This window comes from Chiroxiphia lanceolata, chromosome 1 (assembly GCF_009829145.1).
Source record: "Chiroxiphia lanceolata isolate bChiLan1 chromosome 1, bChiLan1.pri, whole genome shotgun sequence".
Lineage (NCBI taxonomy): Eukaryota > Metazoa > Chordata > Aves > Passeriformes > Pipridae > Chiroxiphia > Chiroxiphia lanceolata.
In genome coordinates this window covers 132,124,502-132,145,338 of record NC_045637.1, presented here as the reverse complement: position 1 = coordinate 132,145,338, position 20,837 = coordinate 132,124,502, and the positions used below count along the sequence as shown (strand labels likewise).

The following is a 20,837-nucleotide window of genomic DNA, read 5'->3' as shown; positions in this document are numbered from 1 at the left end:
CTGCTTGGTGTAACATTTGATGGCTCATGCTGATTACAAAAATAAAAACACCAGATGTGACTCGTTGCAAACAATTTATTAGGTAGTAATAAATACGAATGTAGCAGAAAGGACTATACAGCAATAAGGCATATTAATTGTATTGTTAAATAGGCAACTGACACACCGCCTTAACATTTTCCTCTAGTTTTCTAAGAAAGTGCTATGTAGAGAAATGTATTTCTGATACCAGTGCCAAGTGATAGCAGGGATGCACTATGAAGGATCCGACTGTTGCATTATTTACCTTAAATAAAATATAACAATCCATGAAGATTTACTGTTATTCAGGCCAGTGACTTTTAAGTAGAAAAGTATAGCTTGCTAAGAAGAATACAAAATATAAGTCTCCTGTTCACCTTTTTAACGGCTTACTACTTTAATTTCTTAAACTGCACTTACTAGTAGTAAGGTAAGAGTAAAGTTACTATACAATAGCACAGTTCTTCACATTCATTTTAACTTTTATTTCAAAACTGAGAGGCAAGTGCTAATTTTTATTTTTTTAAAAAAAAATTTTTTTACAAAATATTGCACACTATTTTAGCATGCAGTTTACATGGAAGAAATAGTCAAGTGCACTTAAAACCCTGAAATACAACCAGAAACTTTAACGATTTGTGTTACGGATTCTATTTTAATGTACAAGGATATGTTTCAGACTGCATAGAATCCCACTTTACGCTTGGGACCCAACATGTTGAGCCCCAGTCCTGACTCTACAAAGAGCAGGCAGAATACTTAAAACTGTATCTGGCTTCCTTGCAATATAAATCTTCATTCCTGCATCCTGCACTGCTCACAGCCTCAAGAAACTGAAGTAAGCAATCAGTAGGAAAATTAGTTTAACAGAAATAATTTAGTACCTCCTATATGAGTTTTTGCTACTGCATATGTGTTGCAATCCAGGGTAGGATTTATTTAAACTTTCTGAAGTCCTCTGAGTAAGGTTCATTTGTAAATCCGTATCTCCCTCTCCTCCATATACACATTTTATATTGCACAGTAAAAGTAAAAATCCATTTTAAAAAACAAGCATGCTAAACATTGAATATGGCTTCTGAATGATTTAGAGTATTTCCCTTTTGGCATCCTCATGCAACATTTTAGAATAAATATGAATACAAAGTATGAGAAAGTTAAGAGTAAAAATAAAGTAAGCAAAAATGTTTGCCAGAAACCAAACAAAAACCAAGAGTTTATCAAAAGTACTTGCTCAAAGGTCTAACTGGTCTTTTAAGTATATTTATCCACATATCTTAAAAATTAAGTGTGTCTACAAAATACTGTAACATATACCATACTTCCTTGATGTTCCACAGAATGGCATGAAAGGTAAATAGGTTAACTGACACTTGCTTAATGGCACTGACAGTCCCATAGTCCTCTGGGAACAAAAGCTTTACAGGATTCATACTCGTCCAACTCGGTAAACCAGTTACGTTTCATTAGCTTTACTGGTTAAGCTCAAGCCCTACAATAGTTTATATATGAAACACAAAAATATTTATAAAAATAATAGATATGTTGTATAGTTTTTTAAAAAAATAAACCATGCAGCTTCTGTACAAAGTTAAAAAACTGTACAAATCGACTTTTCTACTGTGTAAAACTCATGTACATGGAAGTCTTCTGTTACGATGAGACACAAGTTGTTTTTTGCTTAGCCGTCAGACGCCACTTCGTAACTATTGTTCCCTTCGATCATTCATTTCTTTCAGCTGGCATTAACTGGCCATTTAATTTCATCAGAAGTTTAACCACGAGACCTGCCTATGTAAAGGTATGCAATTAAATTCTATCAGCATTTCAGAAGTAATGACAGTCAAGAATACGACAAATGCAATTCTCAGTCTCTGCTAGTTTCAATCGCAAAGTTACCGTCTCCAGCTCTGTAGTTCTCACTGTATTTGGAATTATCCTTAGAGTATGAGGGATTGGGCACATGCAACAAACAGTGTCAATTAAAAAAAGTTTACCCTAGTGATTACAGATGCATTTTATGTATTTTGAATTCTGAAGGCTTCACATGCTAGGAAAACAAGAAAATGTTCTGAAATATTAATATGAAAGTTTTAAAATAATTTCTGTGGGGGCTTGGCTTGGGCTTCTTTTATACTGTGCAAGGGTGGTCAACCTCCAGAGAGAATAGGGATGCAACTAACTTAGGAAAAAAATAATTGAACATGAAGGATGAAAAATGATAATGCTTACCTGTTTGGTATGCACAATAAAGCTCATTTTGTTTTCCAGACTGTGGATTTGGAAACATGTATCTCCATCTCCCAACTGCCACATAAAGCAACCGTACTTTAGACTGAGGAGTAAAGCCTACAATGAAATGTAGGAAACTGTCACTCAGAAAATATCCTCCGTACCTACAGACTGAACTTTTCTTTGTTCACTTAGATAGGATTCAGACTTAAAAGAAGCACATTCCACAATGTAGTTGTAGTTTATAAAGTAGTAAAGTTGATACAAGACTTTTTTAGTAGTGACTTTAAAAGATCTTAAAATCTTGGAAATTTTCAGTCAAGTTTAACTAAACAGTTGGACGTGAAATTACTTCTAGTACAAAGATTTTAAGAGAACAGAATTAAGTTTAACAGTTATCACTGGCAGTACATTTAAGCTGACCTTTGTTTCCATATTGAGGAGGTGCAGCCCTTTTACATTTACTCCTACATACACTTTGATGACTTTATGGCTACTTGAACTTGCTTTGGTGAATATCTGTCCTGTGAAAAAAGCTGCTCCATAAGTAGGAATTTCCCAGCAATTCTGCAAGAACATGCGCTGAAGGTGATGCATCTCCTTACTGACACCTTCACTGGTGCTGAGATTCTAGAAATAAAGGAACAATGGCAATCAACAAGTCTTCTCAAACAGCTGTGGTTACTTGAAGAAAGCCCCCTGTTTAGTGCAATTCCCACTAAACATATATTTCCAAAGTGCTTCCCCAGCAACCATCTTCCCACAGCTAAATTAAACCTCAGAGCCACTCAAATGCTAGAAGAGACTGAGACAAAATCCAGATACCTGTATAAGCCTCAGAAATCTGAACACAAACACGTAACCTCTGAAGGGCCCCACAGTTTTGCCTTTCTCAGAAGTAACCCGGACTTGGGATAAGCATCTGTGCACCCATCTGACACTAAATGCATCACAATCCTTAAAACTAGGCATTCTTCCTCCTTTAAGGGGTCTAATCCAGGGAGGCATGGTAAGATGAGCAAGTACCTCCCCCCAAAAACATGGATTTTTTTTGTTTGTTTCTTTTCTAAGCAAAACAGGGGTGAAGATCTCTTTTCATTAGTGGAGCTCGCCCTCAGAATGAGAGAGGCTTCTCTTCCTTCCTCTTAAGTAGAGTGAGACAGTCAGAACAAACGATCCCTAGAGTGCTCCCACCTCAAAAAAACCTGATACCAAGCACACTAACAAACAAAAAAATTGGTTGGGCTGTGCACAAGGTGAGAAGGCACAGATATGAGAGAGAGCACAAGTCTTCCACAATTAGGGGGCCATGACTGTGGGTGTGGTAGACAGGATCAACCTCTCTGGATCCCCACCCTACATTACAGCTTACCTGAATTCTACACAGCCATTTTTAACATGTAAAATCTTTGGAACAAAAGATTACATCTCCTTTCTCCTTCCTCCATATCCCACACCCCAAAATAATGGCCTAAGAGCAGAAGTCAAGAAAGCTGTGCTCATTCTTACATATAATCTGATGATAGAATAGAGACTACTTTGATACACCATAGTCTTAGACCACCATCATCCCCTCCTTCATCCGTATTAGAAAGAACAGGAATGATCTGCTGGATTTTGACAAAAAAGGTGCAGGCACCAAGAGAAAGTTTATGATTGAGTTATCTCAAAAAGTGGGGCAAGGTCTGAAAACATTCCCTGGGTGGATCTGCAGTGTTTCCTGGGAGCTACCTTTAGTGATGCATGTCAGCTGGTACAGTTCTCTCCTCCTGACACACCTCACTTTTTCCACAATTATTTATGAAGATCACGAATTTAAACTGACTGCAGCCCTCAGTTAGATGTATTTTAAAGAAGGAGCCCAAGTCCACATTTAAAAATTTTGCTCAATCAACTGCTCTAATCAAAGGAGTCTGTGTGTGTGTGTGCGCACATCAGCAGCACTATCAGATCCCCAACATAAAGGTTACACTGGCAAAAAGGACTTGGTAATCTATCACAACAAACAGACATGAAAATATAAGTTAGAGTAGACTTTTTTACATCTATGCCTGAATTGGAAGTATCCCCAATACAGAGGTAACACTGAAGGTAAATTAACAGACTGCAAATATATTTACCTCTAACAAAGAGATCAACTGTAACTGTACGAGAAAAACATTCCAAAAACCCATCCCAAACATTCAGAACATACACATTTCTAGCTTTATATACCAGTATTTCTGTTCATTACCTGACAACCAAAGTGTCAGAAAATGTTTAAGAACAGGATTTTCTACTATTTGCTTATTTATCTCACCTTGTATTCATGAAGTATCCTGTTTGTCCAATGAGGAGCTTTACTTTTTAGTTTAGTGATTGGTACGATAGATTTAAGATTTTCTTCACTAAGAGAAAAACAAAGCAGAAAAAAAAGCTTTTCTTCACTAAATAAAGTAAGGAGAAAGAACAACGTCTGTCTCGTATCTTCAAGTCACACACTGAGATAGAAAGTCAGCTCCTACTCTATCTCATCTCATCAGGTGAGATGGTTTACTGAAATGTAAGCCAAGGCTTCCTAAGATACAGTATAATACTCAGTTAATGGAAATCCAGCTTTATGTTATACCATCTGTGTCACGCATCATGGACACGGCATGGAGAGGAAATGCCAGCAGCAGAACACGACTCATAAACTGGTTACAGAGCAGTTTGGTGAATTCCAGTTTGGAAGCCAAAATTATATACAAACAGCCATTTGTATCAGCATATCACATACTTGGAAAATATGACAGATTGTAGATACTCTTCCCTCCACTCCTGCAGTCAGCACCACTGAGGGCTTGGCCCAGTTCATTTCCACATGAAAGTTATATGTTACATGACATGAAAGAGAAGCTACTTATATAAAGTAGCCTTTTTCAAAAAAAAACACAGCCAACAAAAAACACTAAAAGGAAGAAAGCAAGCCTTTACTAGTTTGCTGTTATGTACAATTAAGACAGTCTCAAAACCTAGTAATGTAACCTATTGAGTAATTTTTAAATTGTATTTGTCTGTAACTGCACATATCATCTACCAAGCAAGAATCCTACACAGGACAATGCATCCAGATCTTTAAGGTCAAGGATACTTTCACAGAAACAACAGCCTGGATATATTTTTGAAATTATCAGTCTTTTAATAAACATTTATGTCAACTGCAAAAAAAAATTCAGACTATAAATCTTTTCATCTGTTTGAAGAACAAGTTGAGATGTTTTCCAACATCTTCATTTGAATATGAACAGAAAGCACGGCCAAATGCCCATGAGGCTTTTTTTCCGTCCCAAACTATCTTTCCAGGTAGTTCTGTCTGTAGAGTCAAATACGTCCACTGAGCAGGCTCAGCTTGGAACCACAGTACTGATATGCCTCAGTGTGGACAGGAACAGGAACACCACCCTGCAGCTGCTGGAAGTCAGCAGTGGGCAGTTCTGTACTAAACCCAGCTGGCGTTGAACTGCACGCTCATGCAAGTGGGTAGTCCCACTTAAATCCCATTCTCCTTATGCTTCATCTACCAACTGTGTAACTGCAGGACAATACAACCAAAAAACCAGCAAGTCAAGACAGCTCAGTTGATGCTGTGAATGAGAGATGAGAAGCATAGTAGCATTCCAGAACTGCACAGCTGCTGTTCCATGAATGAAGTGAGGTGGAGATGGCAGGGGGTGAAGGTGCACACTGTAGAGAACTGGAATCTTGATGGTCTCAGATATTGCTGCAGAAATGTATGTGGGAAGAAAAAGCCATATCCCAGAATAGCTCAGCTACTGTTGTGCTGGCATGCAGAGAGAAGGGGAAAGAAAAATACCATCTGGCAGAGCCCTACTGGTGCTATGGTTTTGACCAATTTAGTACAGCAGTTCTCATACCAATGACAGAAGATAAATTATATCTTTGGTCTGTCCTCTTCAAAGAGGGAGGAAAGTCAGCCCCAGAAGTTGGTCTAACTGTTTTCCTCAGCATTGTTCAAAGTCTCAGTCCTGTCAGAACCCTTCACTCACATGAATACACTTACTCATTTTGGTATTATTGTAATCTCAGGACAGATTTACAGGATACAGAACCTCCATCCCTCTGCCTGGAACTGCAACAATTAAGATTAATACCTTTTTCAGACCCAGTGTCCAGCTTCTATTAATGCATACACGGGTTATGTGATTACTCTGAACTACAGCTCAGTAATGGAGAAAACCAACAAATATATCATATCTAAAATGTGAGAGTTCCACAGTAAGTGCTATCTAAAAATACTTAACTAAACCCATAATTTTAAGTTTTAAACACACATACTTACTTTAAAAAGCCCTGTTTATGTTTCTTGCTCTCATAATTCCCATAGACTATTTGTAGAAGCAGACTTGCCAGTGTGATCAGCTTGGCATCAGGTGATGTATAAAAACCTTTCAGTAAATTATATCTGGCTTCATCAAAAAGAATAAGAATAGCCAATGGATCCTCAATCTGTTAAAAAGATATAAATAATATGATTTCTTTGTAAAAAAAGAAAAATGAGCTTAGAAACTATAAATATAATTTCTCACTGATTCAGAAACAGAAGACAAAGGTGTGATCCTGACTGAAGTGTACATTTTAGTAGTGCTTTGTAATAGAAAAAATGACATATTTTCACTGATTTACTTCAACACTTCACTGATCTAACAAACAAATGAAAGGTGACTAGGATACCATGCCCAATCAGAAGGTTCATAGAAATACTGATATATATGGATTTTTCCTATGGATTTTTGAGTAATATGTTTGTATAATCCCATCAAAACCAACCAATTAAATAACTGAAAAACAACAGCACAAGGAAGAGAAAGAAAATCAGGCAGGTTGTTTTTAGCTGTATGACAGACAGACAGACAGAGACTGACGCACAGAGACAGATGATAAACCAAACAGCTGAGAGGGTGAGAAAGAGACAGAGAATAGAGAGATGGCAGGAAGGTGAGAGAGAGGGAGGGAAGAATGTGAAGACTCAAACTATTACAAAAAAGGAGATGTCAGGCTTAATAAGTTTGGATATTACTACAGTCACTATACATGCTGAGTGCTAATGGTCAAAGTGTTCTGAGTCTGACCATGATTTCAAGTTATCACTTCCAAATGCTGACCTTTTTTTCTATTTCCAGTGGAAGTCTCACATCCCTTCTCAGGAAAAGCTGTGAAGTTTCCCTTTGAGGATCCAAGTTTGTCAGTTCAGTGAATATTTCAGGCCAGTCTCGAATATGTTGCAAAGGCTTGTGATATGGCTTCAGCTGGAGGCCTGAAAAATAACAGGGTTTGATTCTAAATAAAAAAACAGAATAACCCAGCACATACACACACATATATACATAAATTATTAAACGCTGCACCAAAACCAGGGTATCTGAAATTGAGGACTCATTAACAAATATTTTCCCTATGTTTTCTAAACATGCATATTGGAAAAACTCCTTGCATCAATTCACTAAATGCAGTAGTGATGAAACTTCGTTATTTTCAGTTTCTCAAGAGTAAATGGTATTTAAAAATTTAATTGAGTACCAAGACTGACCTTAAAAACAAGATAATAAAACATTAGAGACTGTTTTCTCTATTATTATGGGAGAAATACAAAGTCCAATAATCTTATTTCTGACAGAAAAATACAGATATAATTTATCTTATAAATGTATTTGCCATTTTTGTGTACATATATATTGACCATAAACTTTTCAGAACAGACATTTTTCTTTTTAATCTGTAAAATGTCTTGATTCTTCGCAGAATAAAGTCATTCAATGTTTCATGTTCTCCTGTGTATACGAGATGTGCAAAATTAATACAAAGCTTTCAGCTGCAGTCCTAGTATGTACTAGTCTGTACCTTCAGCTCACTCACCCTTCCTGTCCTTAGATCATTGCTTGGCTTTTTCTAGGAGTGAGGCTGCATTTGCCTCCTTGTCACTGCTCTGGCTTTCACACTGTGACATCTCACATTATAGGAAAAACTTCAACAGACATGTTATTACAGTGCAATATCATTCACTGAGAACAATCTGTTCATTCAACTTACTTACCCATCTTACTTGCAAACACAGGAAAACATTATCTGTCCTACCAGTAAGAAATCTATGGTCCTTACAGTTGTATGCAAACTGCAAGAAACATCCTTCATAAGGAACCTTGTCCCTTAGGTGTTTGAAGCCATAAAACAGAAGCTCATTTTCAAACTAAATATCTAAAGAATTAAACAATGTATCAGTGAGCTCATCCCCTCAAATGCAAAGGTGCAAATGCAAATGACTATGAAAACATGACATATTTAGAAAAGGCAAAAGCAGCAATGGATGACATACATTCTAGGTGCCACAGTGATCCACAGGCAGACCCACTGAGCATCCCCAAAGTGAAAGCTAAAACAAAGAAGCTCTGTAGCTCTGAACGCACAGTTTGGAGACATCAGGCTGTAAAGGCTGTCAGAGAGCATGTTTCCTACTTTCCTAGGACAGTATTATTTTTTCCTAACGATAAGCAGAAATAAACTATGATAAAATCTCAAGTATATCCATCATCCTTGTTGACTTACTGAGGTTCTCAGAACAGATCCAGATAGTGAAGTACTGCTGAGTTTCTTGAGACAAGCGCATGCCCTCCATTATTTGCTGCACAGTGGTATTGTTTCCATGTTTCAACTCGACAGAACGATACGATCCATCCATACGGTAAATTCGCGCCTTTTCATACTACACAAAAATGTAAACATATTAAAAATCCAACTTGTTCAAATCCTTTCTGTTGGTGCTTCTGAAGAGGAAAGTAGTTTTACCATAATTCAGCAACATCCATAATGTTGGGAAAAAGAGCACTGCACAATTCCTGCGTATTTATCAAACTTGCTTGTTTTTTGTCCTGCGCAAGTTCATATACTGTGTTTTTTAAAGCAATGCCTTCAAGAAAGATTTTACTGATATTTTGAGGACTTCTTTTAAACTTGAAGGCAAGCAGCCATTTAAAAGTTCCTTGAGGGATTTGGGCTCAACTGCCTATGCATATCCCAGAATGTCTACCTTGCTATTACTGGCAGGTTATGAATTTTCCCCTTCATTAGTCTATATTAAAAAGACTCATCTTTCAGAGGGAAGCATCCACCTTCAGACCCCAATACAGTAAGAATACAATCTCATTAAATCTTACAGGGCTTCTACAATATTACTACTAATAAATCCTTTTCCCCTCCAGAACTCCCATAGCTTTCACTGGAAATTGTACGTGAGCCCACAACATGCCTCCTGAAAGTCATATGTAAACGTAAATCAGGTGCTTGAAGCATACACACACAAGTCATAAATTAATGAAATGTCTTGTTTTCATCTCTTTAACAGGATAAACGTTTCAGCTGCTTGAATAAAAAAGTCATAAGAGTTTCCCCTTCTCAAATCTACGAAGTCATCAAGAACTGAGTTCCTAAAAACTTTTGGAAAAAAAAGATGGATGACTTGAAAATGACAACTGACTGAAAATGAGCCTGGAATGGAAAACATCAGTCTATTTTTGCTGCAGTAGTCACTGTCCCTCCTACTGCAGTAATTTCTGTTTTTTTTATTTTAATGTATTAAATAGTAATAAGTGACAACATGATATCACCTCTTACACTGTGAAATCTACTTAAAAGGTGTGGATTAGTCTTCAGAGTCATTAGACATACACATCTGCCATTTAATCAACTGCATAATAAGAAACCTAAAATAAAGGTCAGTTCCTTCCTTAATTATTTTGGAAGGTCATTCATACAGAGTGAAATGAAGATAATTTAAAACATCTTGAAAAACTGACAGGTTTACTACCACCTACCTACAGGGATACCAGTTGCATCTGAATCAAAGAAAAGAAACAAGTGGTTTTATATCATTTGGCTAATATTAAATCTACTTCAGGATAAGAGGAATCACATTGTAAATTTTGTTTCCTACCTTGGCTAAATATCCACTGGCTGCCAAGGAAGCCTACACTGACTGACTGATGTAAGGTCTGCTTTGCAGAAGCCTACATTTAACCAGCTGAATACTCCTGTTTATCAACATATAAGATGACAATGCACAAAGAAAGCTGATGGTTGTATGATCAAAAATAGACATAAAATCAGAAGCTGATGTGATGCTCCTACAAATAAATCAGAGCATCATGTTTAAAGTCTTACATGTATTTCTTGAGACATGAAACAGAATAGAAACGTTTAAGGAGACAAAATGTCAGTTTGCCAATATTTTCACTAATAATTTCAGCGTACTGCACTTTTCCAGTAACAGCTGTAAGTGAGCCTAGCTCTTCTACAAGTTTAAGTGTAAATTAAATATAAATTTTAAACTACTTAGAAAATGAACTCATACAGGTTTATTTATGGCTTCCTTCAGTAGTTTTGCAGCTTCTTCCCACTCATTTTGTTTGTTCTCTTCACAGACATTCAGTGGAGATCTTCCTTGTTGATCAGTAATGTGCTATAAACACAAACAGAAACACTGATTCTAGATCTATTTCACTGGAGACAGGGAAACCATTTACACATTTTTGAGACAGTTAAGGTCCTTGATCATAGAGTTCAAACTTTTAATTAATATAAAATGGGAAGAGTAGATGTAATGAAATATATTTAACCATTTTTTTGTAATGTCTTAACAAGATCATTGTGTTTACACATTGTGATCTGGACACAAAGTATTTCACATACACAAGCTAGAAAACTTCTATTTCTATACATAAACTGAACTTACTCTGTCAATTTCTGGATGATTTAGTAGAATTTGTACTATTTCAGCATGGCCACCTCCAGCAGCAAAATGAAGAGGAGAACTAAGTTGGCCATTCAAAAGGTTTGGATTGCATTTCCCTTTCTCCAACAGCATTCGGGTGGCTTCAACTTTTCCATACCTGCAGACAGGGTTAAAGCAGAACAGACACAGCAAATGTAAAATATTTTTTTCAGATAGTCCTAAATATGAAAAAGTCTTTTTCTACACTCAAGAGCTTTTAGCTTCCAAATTACACCAAAGAAAATAGAACATTAATAAGTTTGTAGAAATTAACATCAGTTCTGCACTTCTTTGGTATTCATTGGTCTAGTAACCATTTATTGGATTAATTCTAGACAAACTGAACCTTGCTTTAAACTAGCTGAGTTTGGGCAGTTGTAGCGATTCAGTCATGGCTGAACAGAGTTCAGCCTTGGATAGGAAAAAAAAAATCTGTGTGACAATCAGAGTTCAGCTTCTGATTGCAGGCAGCTGGAGCCTGAGGATTCTTCAGTCTCATACTTATAACTAGTAACTCTTGTGTATACTTTATGTAAAAATTATTTGCAAACTTTCTCACAAACACTAAAAATCAAGTAAGGTTGTGGGTTTTTTATAATCAAGTTTTATTTTTGTGTTATTCATATCGTCAGACATACTGACCACTATATCTACAAAAGACTAGCTGCTACAAAGATAAAACATTTTTACAACCGAGGAAAGCTTTCAAGTACTTACAGATTAATCACAGTTATGGTCAGACAAGCTGACCTCTGTAAATTACCTAGTTCGGCTTCCCACTCAAAGGTTCACCAGCACCAAAACATGCTCAGCTCAGACACTGCTGTGCTGTAAAACTGCTCATAGCCTTTAGCCAACAAAGACTGTAGAAGTTACCACACTAAACTAGACCCAGTGTCTCCAACAGGAATTAGAATAGGTACTCAGGAGAGATGAAACATGTAATAGGTAAGTGATGACATGATCTCCACACCTGGTCTCCTCCAAAACCATTCAACTGAAAATTATCTCAAAACCTGAAGCAATCTTTCTCTTCAGAAGGTTAACACTGACATATATTAGAATCACAGCATAAGAAGTCTAGATTTTTTTATTTCTTCTTTTTGAGGCTGATAAATTACATAAATTATTAGTGCTACAGAATCATGATAGCAAGAATACATTTGATTGGCAAAACTCTCATTGACTCACCAGCATGCATAATGGATTGGTGCCCAATGGTCACTATCTAACTGATTAACAGAGAACTTTTTATCCAGAAGGTGGCTTAGTAAATCAGAGTCGCCTTCACAAGCACTGCGGTGAAGAGGGAAATCATCTACCCACTGGTGTTCCCTATGAATTAAAAGGGGAAACAGGAGGAAAACACCATTCAGAAATATCACAATAGTTGAAAACATCAGCATTTTAAAAATTACTAACATAGCACTAACTGTAGATCTACATGAAGAATAAAATTGAAGTTCACGCAGCTAGTATTTTTGTCATGCAGTAGTCAAGTCAGAGCTGTATTTCTCATGCCAAGAAATGCTTCTCTAATGTTTATAATTTACACCTTTCTTAATCCATCCTTTAACTGTTGTGTTTCAGCACTTAGAGACTTTAAAGTAGAATTTTTAATTAAAAAGTATTTATACAGTAAAGCCTTAAAATAATATGAATCTCACTCTGACCAAGTCTACCAAGTGCTACCGTAATATAACAAAACAAAATTATCAACTAATGAAAAAGGAATATAACATAATACTTGTCCTCTGTGACACTGCTCATGCTACGTTGCCACTTTTCTCTTTTAGGAATCTGAATCTTTGAATAGTCTGGGGCTCCAAGACCAAAGTATGGATTTATTACCACCTTGTCAACCTGTGAAGACATAATTTAAACATTGCTGAAGAAATATCTTACTGGGATTTACTACACAATCCCCCATCCAGACGAGGTATTCTCTTGAAACCAAAGTTATGACAGTAACATTTCATAATTAAAGAGAATGATGTTCAAATTGAGGATTTGAGAAATTATTGCACATCTACTGCTAAATAATGAAATCTGACTCTATTAAACATAAAGCACACACCCATATCAAATAAATGAATGTATGAATGAAAATGTATGTTTTAAAAATATTAAAAGAAAATATAGTTCTTACCCTGTTGGTATATTGAAGGTCTGATCCAAATAAAGGATTATAGACACACATATCTGCTTTCTCCAATGCCAGCATTTTACTCTTTATTTCCAGGGCAGTATAACCCATGTGTAATGAGCTCTCTGTTTGGCCAGGTTCTATAGCATAGGCGGGGTTTATTACATTTGTTTTAATTCTCTCAAGAGGAGATGGTCTGAATAAAGCTGGGATGGAGTGAGACTGAGTGTGCCGTTCATCCAACCACCTGCAGGAGAGAATGGGGGAATAACTCATTTTCAGGTAGAAAAGGATTATTTTGGTCATCTTGTCCATTATTTTGTTTGATTAAGAGCTGTATGTATGACAATCACAAATTTTAATTAAAAACATTATAATGTGCACAGTCAATTTTATATGACTAATCCCCAAACATGAAATTTGTTAATCACACACAGTTAAGCAATTGTATTTGCTGAAACACATTTCCTGTGGATGCAAACTTTCAAAGGAAAGGAAATTATAAGCTAAGAGTAACACTGGTTATAACCAAAAACTTAACCACACCAACGTGTCACCATTTCATTTACTTTCAGTTTATCAATACTCCTACTCTCAACATACAAATTTGGAAAATTAAAGCAGTTTTTTTAAGGGTCAGTTTCAGTATCTGTGCTGACTTAAGCCTTCCAACTCATGTGTTTCATTAGGGACAGACAGAAAAAGGCAAAAAACCCATAAGGTCCAATTTCCAAACTGCTAAGTCTCTTTCACATAGGCTACCACCTGCCTTTTCACAAAGATGTGCTTAAGTTTATTCTCTTCCCACTGTGTTCCTACTGACAGTATAGAGCTTTAAAGCCCTCTTACTCTCAGCTACTGGAGAAAGTCAGTACTGTGCACCTGCTCCATTTTTTCCTGCCACATATGTAATATAACAAGGTTCAGGTCAAGTTGTTCATCTCAGGTTTTGGATAAATGTATCTTCACTGAGCCTTTAAATTATTTTAGTGTTATGTTGAGTAGTGTACATTTTAACTAAGGGTCTAAAGCCAGACTTGTATTTAGGTTTCTACACATGCTTTCTCATGAACTTGAGGTAAACCTGTGCTTTGCTGGAATGTGATATAGTCAGTTTAGTGATTTAGCCTGGAAATATAGATGAAAGAGAAATATAGATGAAAGAGAAGTACATACTTTGGACATCGACTGACAGACCACTGAGATCTTGTCTGTCCGAGAACCACGTGTAAGGATGGCAGAAGGTGATGTGCAGTTTAATGAATATGCTTAGGCCTGTATTTTGAAGTCCCAGACCCAAGCTATAACATGCTGCAAAAGCAGCACTCTCTTCACTTACTCATGGTCCTGCTGGGAAGGAGGACTGTAAAATGGTGGTCATTGTGCTATAAACACACTCTAAGGTATTTTTAGGCATTTTCTCTAAGTATTTGGTGGATAAATTAATTATGGCAGTTTGAATATTTGAGAAGTGTTTTTTCAGATTATGTACATAGAGAACAATGAATATAAACTATTTTCTCTTATACTTCCAAGGCTTCTCTCACAACTGTGAGGCTTGAAACACTTTTAAGCAGAGCTTAGAGTCTGAAGGCATTCAGTAAGCAGCAAATAAATATAACTGGTATGATGGTATACATGGAAATATTACAACTCTACTAATAAACTCTAAAAACCCTACACACAGAACCTTTTAGATAATAGCCTGTAATGTATGATTTTTCATGTTAGCCAGGAGATTCAGATAACTTTATTAATAATGCAAATAAGCTCTGATATTCCCTGTTCAAGAGTACATTAAAAAAAAAAAAAAAATCTGCTCACATACTCAAACTTTAAATTACTATAAATCTGGCTAAACAACTAATCACTTTTCTAAATTTAATTCCCTAGTGCAAATAGATTTGTGTGTCTAGGGAAGATGCACTCCCCTTCTACAGGGAGATTTAATTTAAATGCAAATCTTAATGGTATACAATTACAGGATATTTTTACTACACTGGCAAATGCTCTTATAGATGACAATTATGTCACTTACAAAAGATTAAACATTATGATTTTATAAAACATTCACTGTGAGCAAGAACTTCCAAAAAGTCACTTGATTTAGATAAGCACACCCTTCTCGAGTCTGCAAAAAAAGTTTAGAAAGGTTTAAAAATCTGTTGTCAAGGTTTCAATTTCTGATAAACATGAAGAAAATAACATGCTATCATGAGGATTTCTTTCTTAATCACAAGAAACCTATAAAAACGGTGTGCTATATCTACAAATTATCTTTCATATATATATATATTTTTATATAAAAGATGAAATTATTATATTTTAATGTGTTTTTACTGATGGCATTTCTTACTTATCCAAGGCAATTAACATTTTTGCAGTCAGCGTAGCAAAATGGGTGCTGGATTCACTGCAGACTCTCATGATGTCTTGTAAACAGTAGAACACAGGGCATCCAGGACTGTATGTATATTTTGTATTATCTAAAAAGGAAACATGCTCTGAAGACACATCAGTGAGAAGAATCTCATTTTCCCTTCTGCATCTTTTGTAGTTACACTTTCGTAACTAATTAAGAGTATATTCTAACTTTAGAGTAGAGTAACTTAATTTTTTCAAAATAATGATTGATAGAAATTACATACAATCCTTACATTAATTCACAACCCAAAAGGGTAGCCTTAAAAACCTAAAAGTATTCTGTCACTATTTCATCAGTGTGATCAGCTTCATCTGAGGAATTAATGTTAAATGTATACTACTATCAGAAAAAAAAGAAGAGGACTCAGGACTAGAAGGGGTATGTATCGTTATTGGTAACTCCACAATGGTATCTATTTGATAGGTTTCATCACTAAATGCTTTAAGTAAGGCAAAAATGAAGAAGTTCCTCCAAAAGCACAGAGACATTTACTTCAGGTTTGGTTTTTTTTTTTTAATATTTTTCTGACAAGAAATTTACTTTGCCTTCTAGACTGTATTTACTGTGTAGAGACTTCAAAAAGCATTCTTCTCCGAGTAAAGAACACTGAACTGAGTAGGATGTCTTACAGTTGCACTCAGCAAATTCTACACAAGTTAACGCACATGTTTTGAAAATATGATCAAGTGTACAAATACTGCTTAAAACAGAAGTGTGACAGCATTACAGAAACAAAGGCAATACATTAAATACAAGTTTTTTCCCATAATTTTAAGTAACTTCTTCAAGTTTTAAAATATTCGGAAAGAATTTTTCACCTGAATGCAACTTTTAATGCTTAAATACAGAAAATGCCATACATCACACTCATAAAAAAATGAACCCTCAAGTGAACTGCTAAAACAGGTGCAGCTTCAGAAATCATGCTCAGCATTACCTTTCACAACAGTTGGAACAATGTAAAGAGATGCCTCCTGGCCTGCCTTCTCTCCATCTAGAGGAAACTTCTTCATTAACACTACACGCTTTCCTAGCACAGTATTAAAAAAAACAACACAAAACAATTAATCAACAAAACAAAGGAAAAAAAATCTAGAGTTGGCTATCTGAAAGCTTACCAGACAATCTCCCTAATTTCTAGGAAGAAAACAATTATGATTATACCTATAATCTAAAGCAAGCAAAGAAAATCTAAATACATAAGAAAAACATAAATACGTATAAACCATTAACATAAAAAAGTGACATGACTGTAGCCCTTTATAGCAGGGGTTTTTTTTGCTTGTCTGACCTCAGCTGCATATTCCAGCAGCAGTCACACTAAGCTGAGCATATTAATGTTTGGGCTTTCTGTGTGAGTCAATTTAAAATTCTTTAAACTGTATAAGAAACAGACAGATTTTGCTTTTACAAGGCATTCCTTGATGTGTATTAATTCTGTTATTCTGTGATTGCTGAATAACAAGCTTTGTTAAGTCTGTCCAGCTGCAGCTATTGCCACCTGAGACATTTTACCATGCAACCAGCTATTCCTCCTTTAAATTGTCAGCACTGCATTGACTTGTCCTCACTGAACCTTCCCAGTATAACCTTACGTACAAAACAGAGATGAGGTACATAGCAAAAAAACAAAAGTCCTTTAGTCTGTATAGTTTATACCAATCTGGAAATGAAATATGCTGGAAAACAAATTTGTCAGCACAAGTGTGAGGTTCTTTACTAGATCAGCTATGCAACAATAACGAAAAAGAAAACGTACTCATTAAATTCCATCTGTAAATGATACAGTTATGCCAGAAATATTTTCATGTAGATACTGTCTCCTGAACAACAGACTTTAGAATCTATGAATTCACTAGTGCAAGTCAAATTTTAGCTGAAATTAAGGATAAAAAAGCCACTTCCATCTGGTTTACTGGAAGTTTAGCTGTAAACCTAAACTTGAGGTGAAGAAGTAGTGTAGACAAAGTTTCATTTATTAAAAATCTTCTAGTAAGTATTTTTATAGAGTTGGAAGGTAAAGGAACACAAAAGTAAATTAAAGGGTTTAGTGTATAGTTAGTTTGGGGTTTTGTGATGAACCTCCAAACATACCTTCTTTTTTTATACTAATTTCATGCTTTTGGCACAACCTTGCCAAGCCAAATTAATTTAAAAAGCATTTTTATTAAGCTATCAACAATATATCAGATTAAAATGTTTTTACCTTTAATACCCTGATTGGCTGGTGAAATTGGTTTGGTGGCTTCTAATACATAATCCAAGATGCTCTGGGTTATCTCAGTGCCTCCTTGAAGTCTGGTTTCCAGCAAAACTTTCTTTCTTTTTTTCTTTTGGCCTTCAATGGGAACTTCAAGCAACAAAATCTTTCAAACAATAATGAAACCAAAGGAGTTTAACCACAGAACCTTTTTTTTTTATTATTATTATTTATTGTACTACTGTAAAAGCAGTAACAACTCAAGAAGTACTGAATATTGAGGAGCAGGATGGTGAAGTCAGGATGACCTCTGTAACAGGTTAAAGAGAGAAACACAAGGCTACACCCTTGTAACGAGCAGGCCACAGGGCAAAAGGCCCTGAAATAAAATACATAGGTATTACAAAACCATAAAGTGTCCAAATACCATAAGGATGGAGCAATGCATAGTAGGTATGTGACACACATAGATGTTACTTAAGTAATCTTACTGTCAGATTTTTCTCTTCTCCTACATTATTACTTATTTACTTTAAGTATTATTTTAAAAAAAACAACATCTAATAGATAATAAAAATTAAAATAGTTTTACTTCATAGGATTTAGCTCGATATTCCCGAGAATTGAGGCTAGCGGTGTTTTTTGGACGAATCACAGCAACATATGCATCTCCAATGTTTTCTGGGTTTCCCATCTCTCCTTCTTATTTTATCACTGGAAACAACAAATAAACAGGAAGTAAAGGTTCAGTTGAAAAAGCCATCCAACAGCACAGTAAACTTCAGGATGTAGTGGTTATATCCACTGGTACTTTGCACTATTCATTTATTGTTCTTTGCTGGAGAAATGCCAATGGCTGATATAATTCTGCTTCCTTTTTGTGAAAGGGGGAAATAGTACATCACATAGATTTATTACAAATAATCTTGTTCTCTAACTCACTTTTAAAATAAAAAGAATGTATTTTTTTCACTTTGTAACTATCTTCCCCATTTTCCAAGCCAGGCAAAAGGTCAAAGAAATTTAGAACTCCGGAAAAGATACAAAATCAAAAGTGATTCTAAAGTGACAAGCACTGTAAATTATAAAATATGCTGCAACAAATGACTGCATTTCTATGAGTTCCATGGGAATTTCAAGAAAATACCTGTTTTTTTTCTCCTCCCCTCCAAAGTAGAACACAGTGTTGCCTACAGCCAAGTAACAAAACTGATAAACTATAATATGGATTCATTTACTTAGTTTTAATTCAGTGGGACTGCAAAGTGGTGCATAATTCATTCAAACAGAGCTTCTGAAAGGAATACATCTTTAGTTTTTGCAAAAAGTGGACAGAGGCTTTTATATTTAAGGAAAAAAATTGCCTACCCTTCTGTTTAAACCAAGGTGAGAATTCTTATAATCACAAAATTGTATGAAAATTATAGGGAAAACCTCCTAAAGCTAAATCGCTCCACACATCAGCTTTGAGAAAGAAAGGTCATGCCTGACCATTAGCCCCTTCCAGCTGATCGTTTTCTTCATCTGCAAATGAACACCCTTTCATTCCATAGCATCAGTAAGCACATGCTTTTTGCAGAATAATTCCTCCACAGATTTTAAATGTTACTATTTCTAGCTTCTTCACCTCTCCTAGAAGAAACAGAGGTCTTCAGATCCCCATGCCCTTAGTCCAGTAATTTTCTTGGGATCAGATTACCTGAAAACATAGTAAAAAAAAATCCCAACATAAATAACAGCATGATCATTTTCACCTTCAGTTAAGCTAAATACTGATGAATAGATGATTAGTCATGGTACGTCAACAGTAATATCCAAAGAGAAACATCTAATGATTGTCATTACAGTAGCATCTAGAAACATTAAGCAAGCAATGTGCTGGCTTGTGATAAGTCATACTTTGCGATATCAAGAGTTTTAAAAGAAAAAAGAAACAACTATCCCTTATGAGCAGTTGGGAAAGGCATGGTCCCTGGGTATCTTTACATGTACTGGGATATACTTGGCTTGGGTCACTGGCTTGTGTGGAGGGAATCTCCACTGGTAGGGCCAGGCCACCTGGGCAGCAGGTGATGGAACAGGCAAATAAGCAGCGGGTCAACTCCCTCTGCCAGTGCTCTGCACTAAATCCAGAGCACATCTGGGAAACCGACAACCCCAAGAGCTGCGATACGAATGAAGAAAACAAAAATTGAGGATGAAGAAGGATGGGGCTGCAAGGCTGTAACAATAAACGGAAGGCACCACCGGGAACTGACCCTGACCAAACCCAGTGCCAACAACGCGGCCCCATCCCAAAGGCTGCCGGTCTGAAGAACACGCCTCACTCCAGCTTCTCCCAGCACCGCCGACCCTTCCCGCCTCCCACAGGACCCCCCGGGACGAGGCAGACGGCGGCTCCAGCCGGGATCACGGCCCCGCCAAGGAGAGCGGCCGGGTTCCACGGCCTCCCCCGCAGCGCCGCCTCCGTGGGCATGGCGGGACCCGGCCGCTCTCGGAGGAGAGCGCCAGGCGGGGGCGGCCCCGCGCCCCAGCGCCTCCCGCCCCCGCCGCCCGGCCGGGAAACGCCCTCGAACTTCCCCGGCCGCGCCCAGGAGCCGCCGGGCACCAGTCCCCGGAGCGGTGCTCCCGCTGCAGTCCCGTGGGGCAGGAGCGGCTCCTGCGTCCGCGAGACCGCCCTGGGGCCGAGGTCAGGGACAGCGCCCCGGTCCCGCTCGCTCCCTGCCTGCCTTGCCTTCCTCGGTCGCACCGGCCGTCGCCTGCCCGCCGCATCCTCCCGCCGCCCAGGCCCCGCGTCCCGCCCCGCTCCGCCCCATCCCGCCCCGCTCCCTCCCCCGGCGCGGCGGATCCGCTTCCCGTCAGAGCTCCGCGGGCCTCGGCTGCCGATGAGTTTCCGGGTCGGCGGCCTGAACTTGTGCTGCCTCCGCCGCCGATTGTTGACCGCGGGCGGAGATAGAGGGAGCGAGCCGGGACTGCGGCCCGGGCCGGGAGCAGGAGGCGCGGCGGGAGG

The 20,837-nt window shown here is 37.4% G+C and overlaps 1 protein-coding gene across 2 annotated transcripts; it reads right to left on the bottom strand.

The window, feature by feature from the left end:
• Positions 1–57: 57 nt before the first annotated feature.
• Positions 58–20,646, bottom strand: KRIT1 (KRIT1 ankyrin repeat containing). 2 transcript variants are annotated; one of them, XM_032683346.1, is made up of 18 exons: positions 20,562–20,646; positions 19,455–19,526; positions 18,420–18,541; positions 17,834–17,993; positions 16,565–16,657; positions 15,559–15,688; positions 13,206–13,449; positions 12,804–12,919; positions 12,248–12,391; positions 11,018–11,174; positions 10,637–10,744; positions 8,836–8,992; positions 7,398–7,549; positions 6,575–6,741; positions 4,553–4,640; positions 2,677–2,883; positions 2,254–2,370; positions 58–1,812 (listed from the first exon to the last, which is right to left on the bottom strand). In XM_032683346.1, the coding sequence occupies exons 3-18, from the start codon at positions 18,519–18,521 to the stop codon at positions 1,744–1,746; spliced, it is 2,211 nt and encodes a 736-aa protein (XP_032539237.1). In that variant the 5' UTR covers positions 18,522–18,541; positions 19,455–19,526; positions 20,562–20,646; the 3' UTR covers positions 58–1,743. The 2 variants fall into 2 exon arrangements, 1 of the variants encoding a protein (XP_032539237.1); XR_004356155.1 differs by lacking the exon at positions 4,553–4,640.
• Between the last annotated feature and the right edge of the window lie 191 nt (positions 20,647–20,837).

What these genes read in the sequence shown, in the direction of transcription:
- KRIT1 (XM_032683346.1), bottom strand. Translation starts at nt 18,521, where the DNA reads ATGGGAAACCCAGAAAACATTGGAGATGCATATGTTGCTGTGATTCGT. An exon ending in AGGAAGCCATAAATAAACCT is followed by an intron (nt 8,993 to 10,636) that starts GTATGAGTTCAT and finishes ATTTTTGTGTAG; the next exon opens with TATGAAAAGGCGCGAATTTA. An exon ending in TCCTCAATATGGAAACAAAG is followed by an intron (nt 2,371 to 2,676) that starts GTCAGCTTAAAT and finishes ATTTCATTGTAG; the next exon opens with GCTTTACTCCTCAGTCTAAA.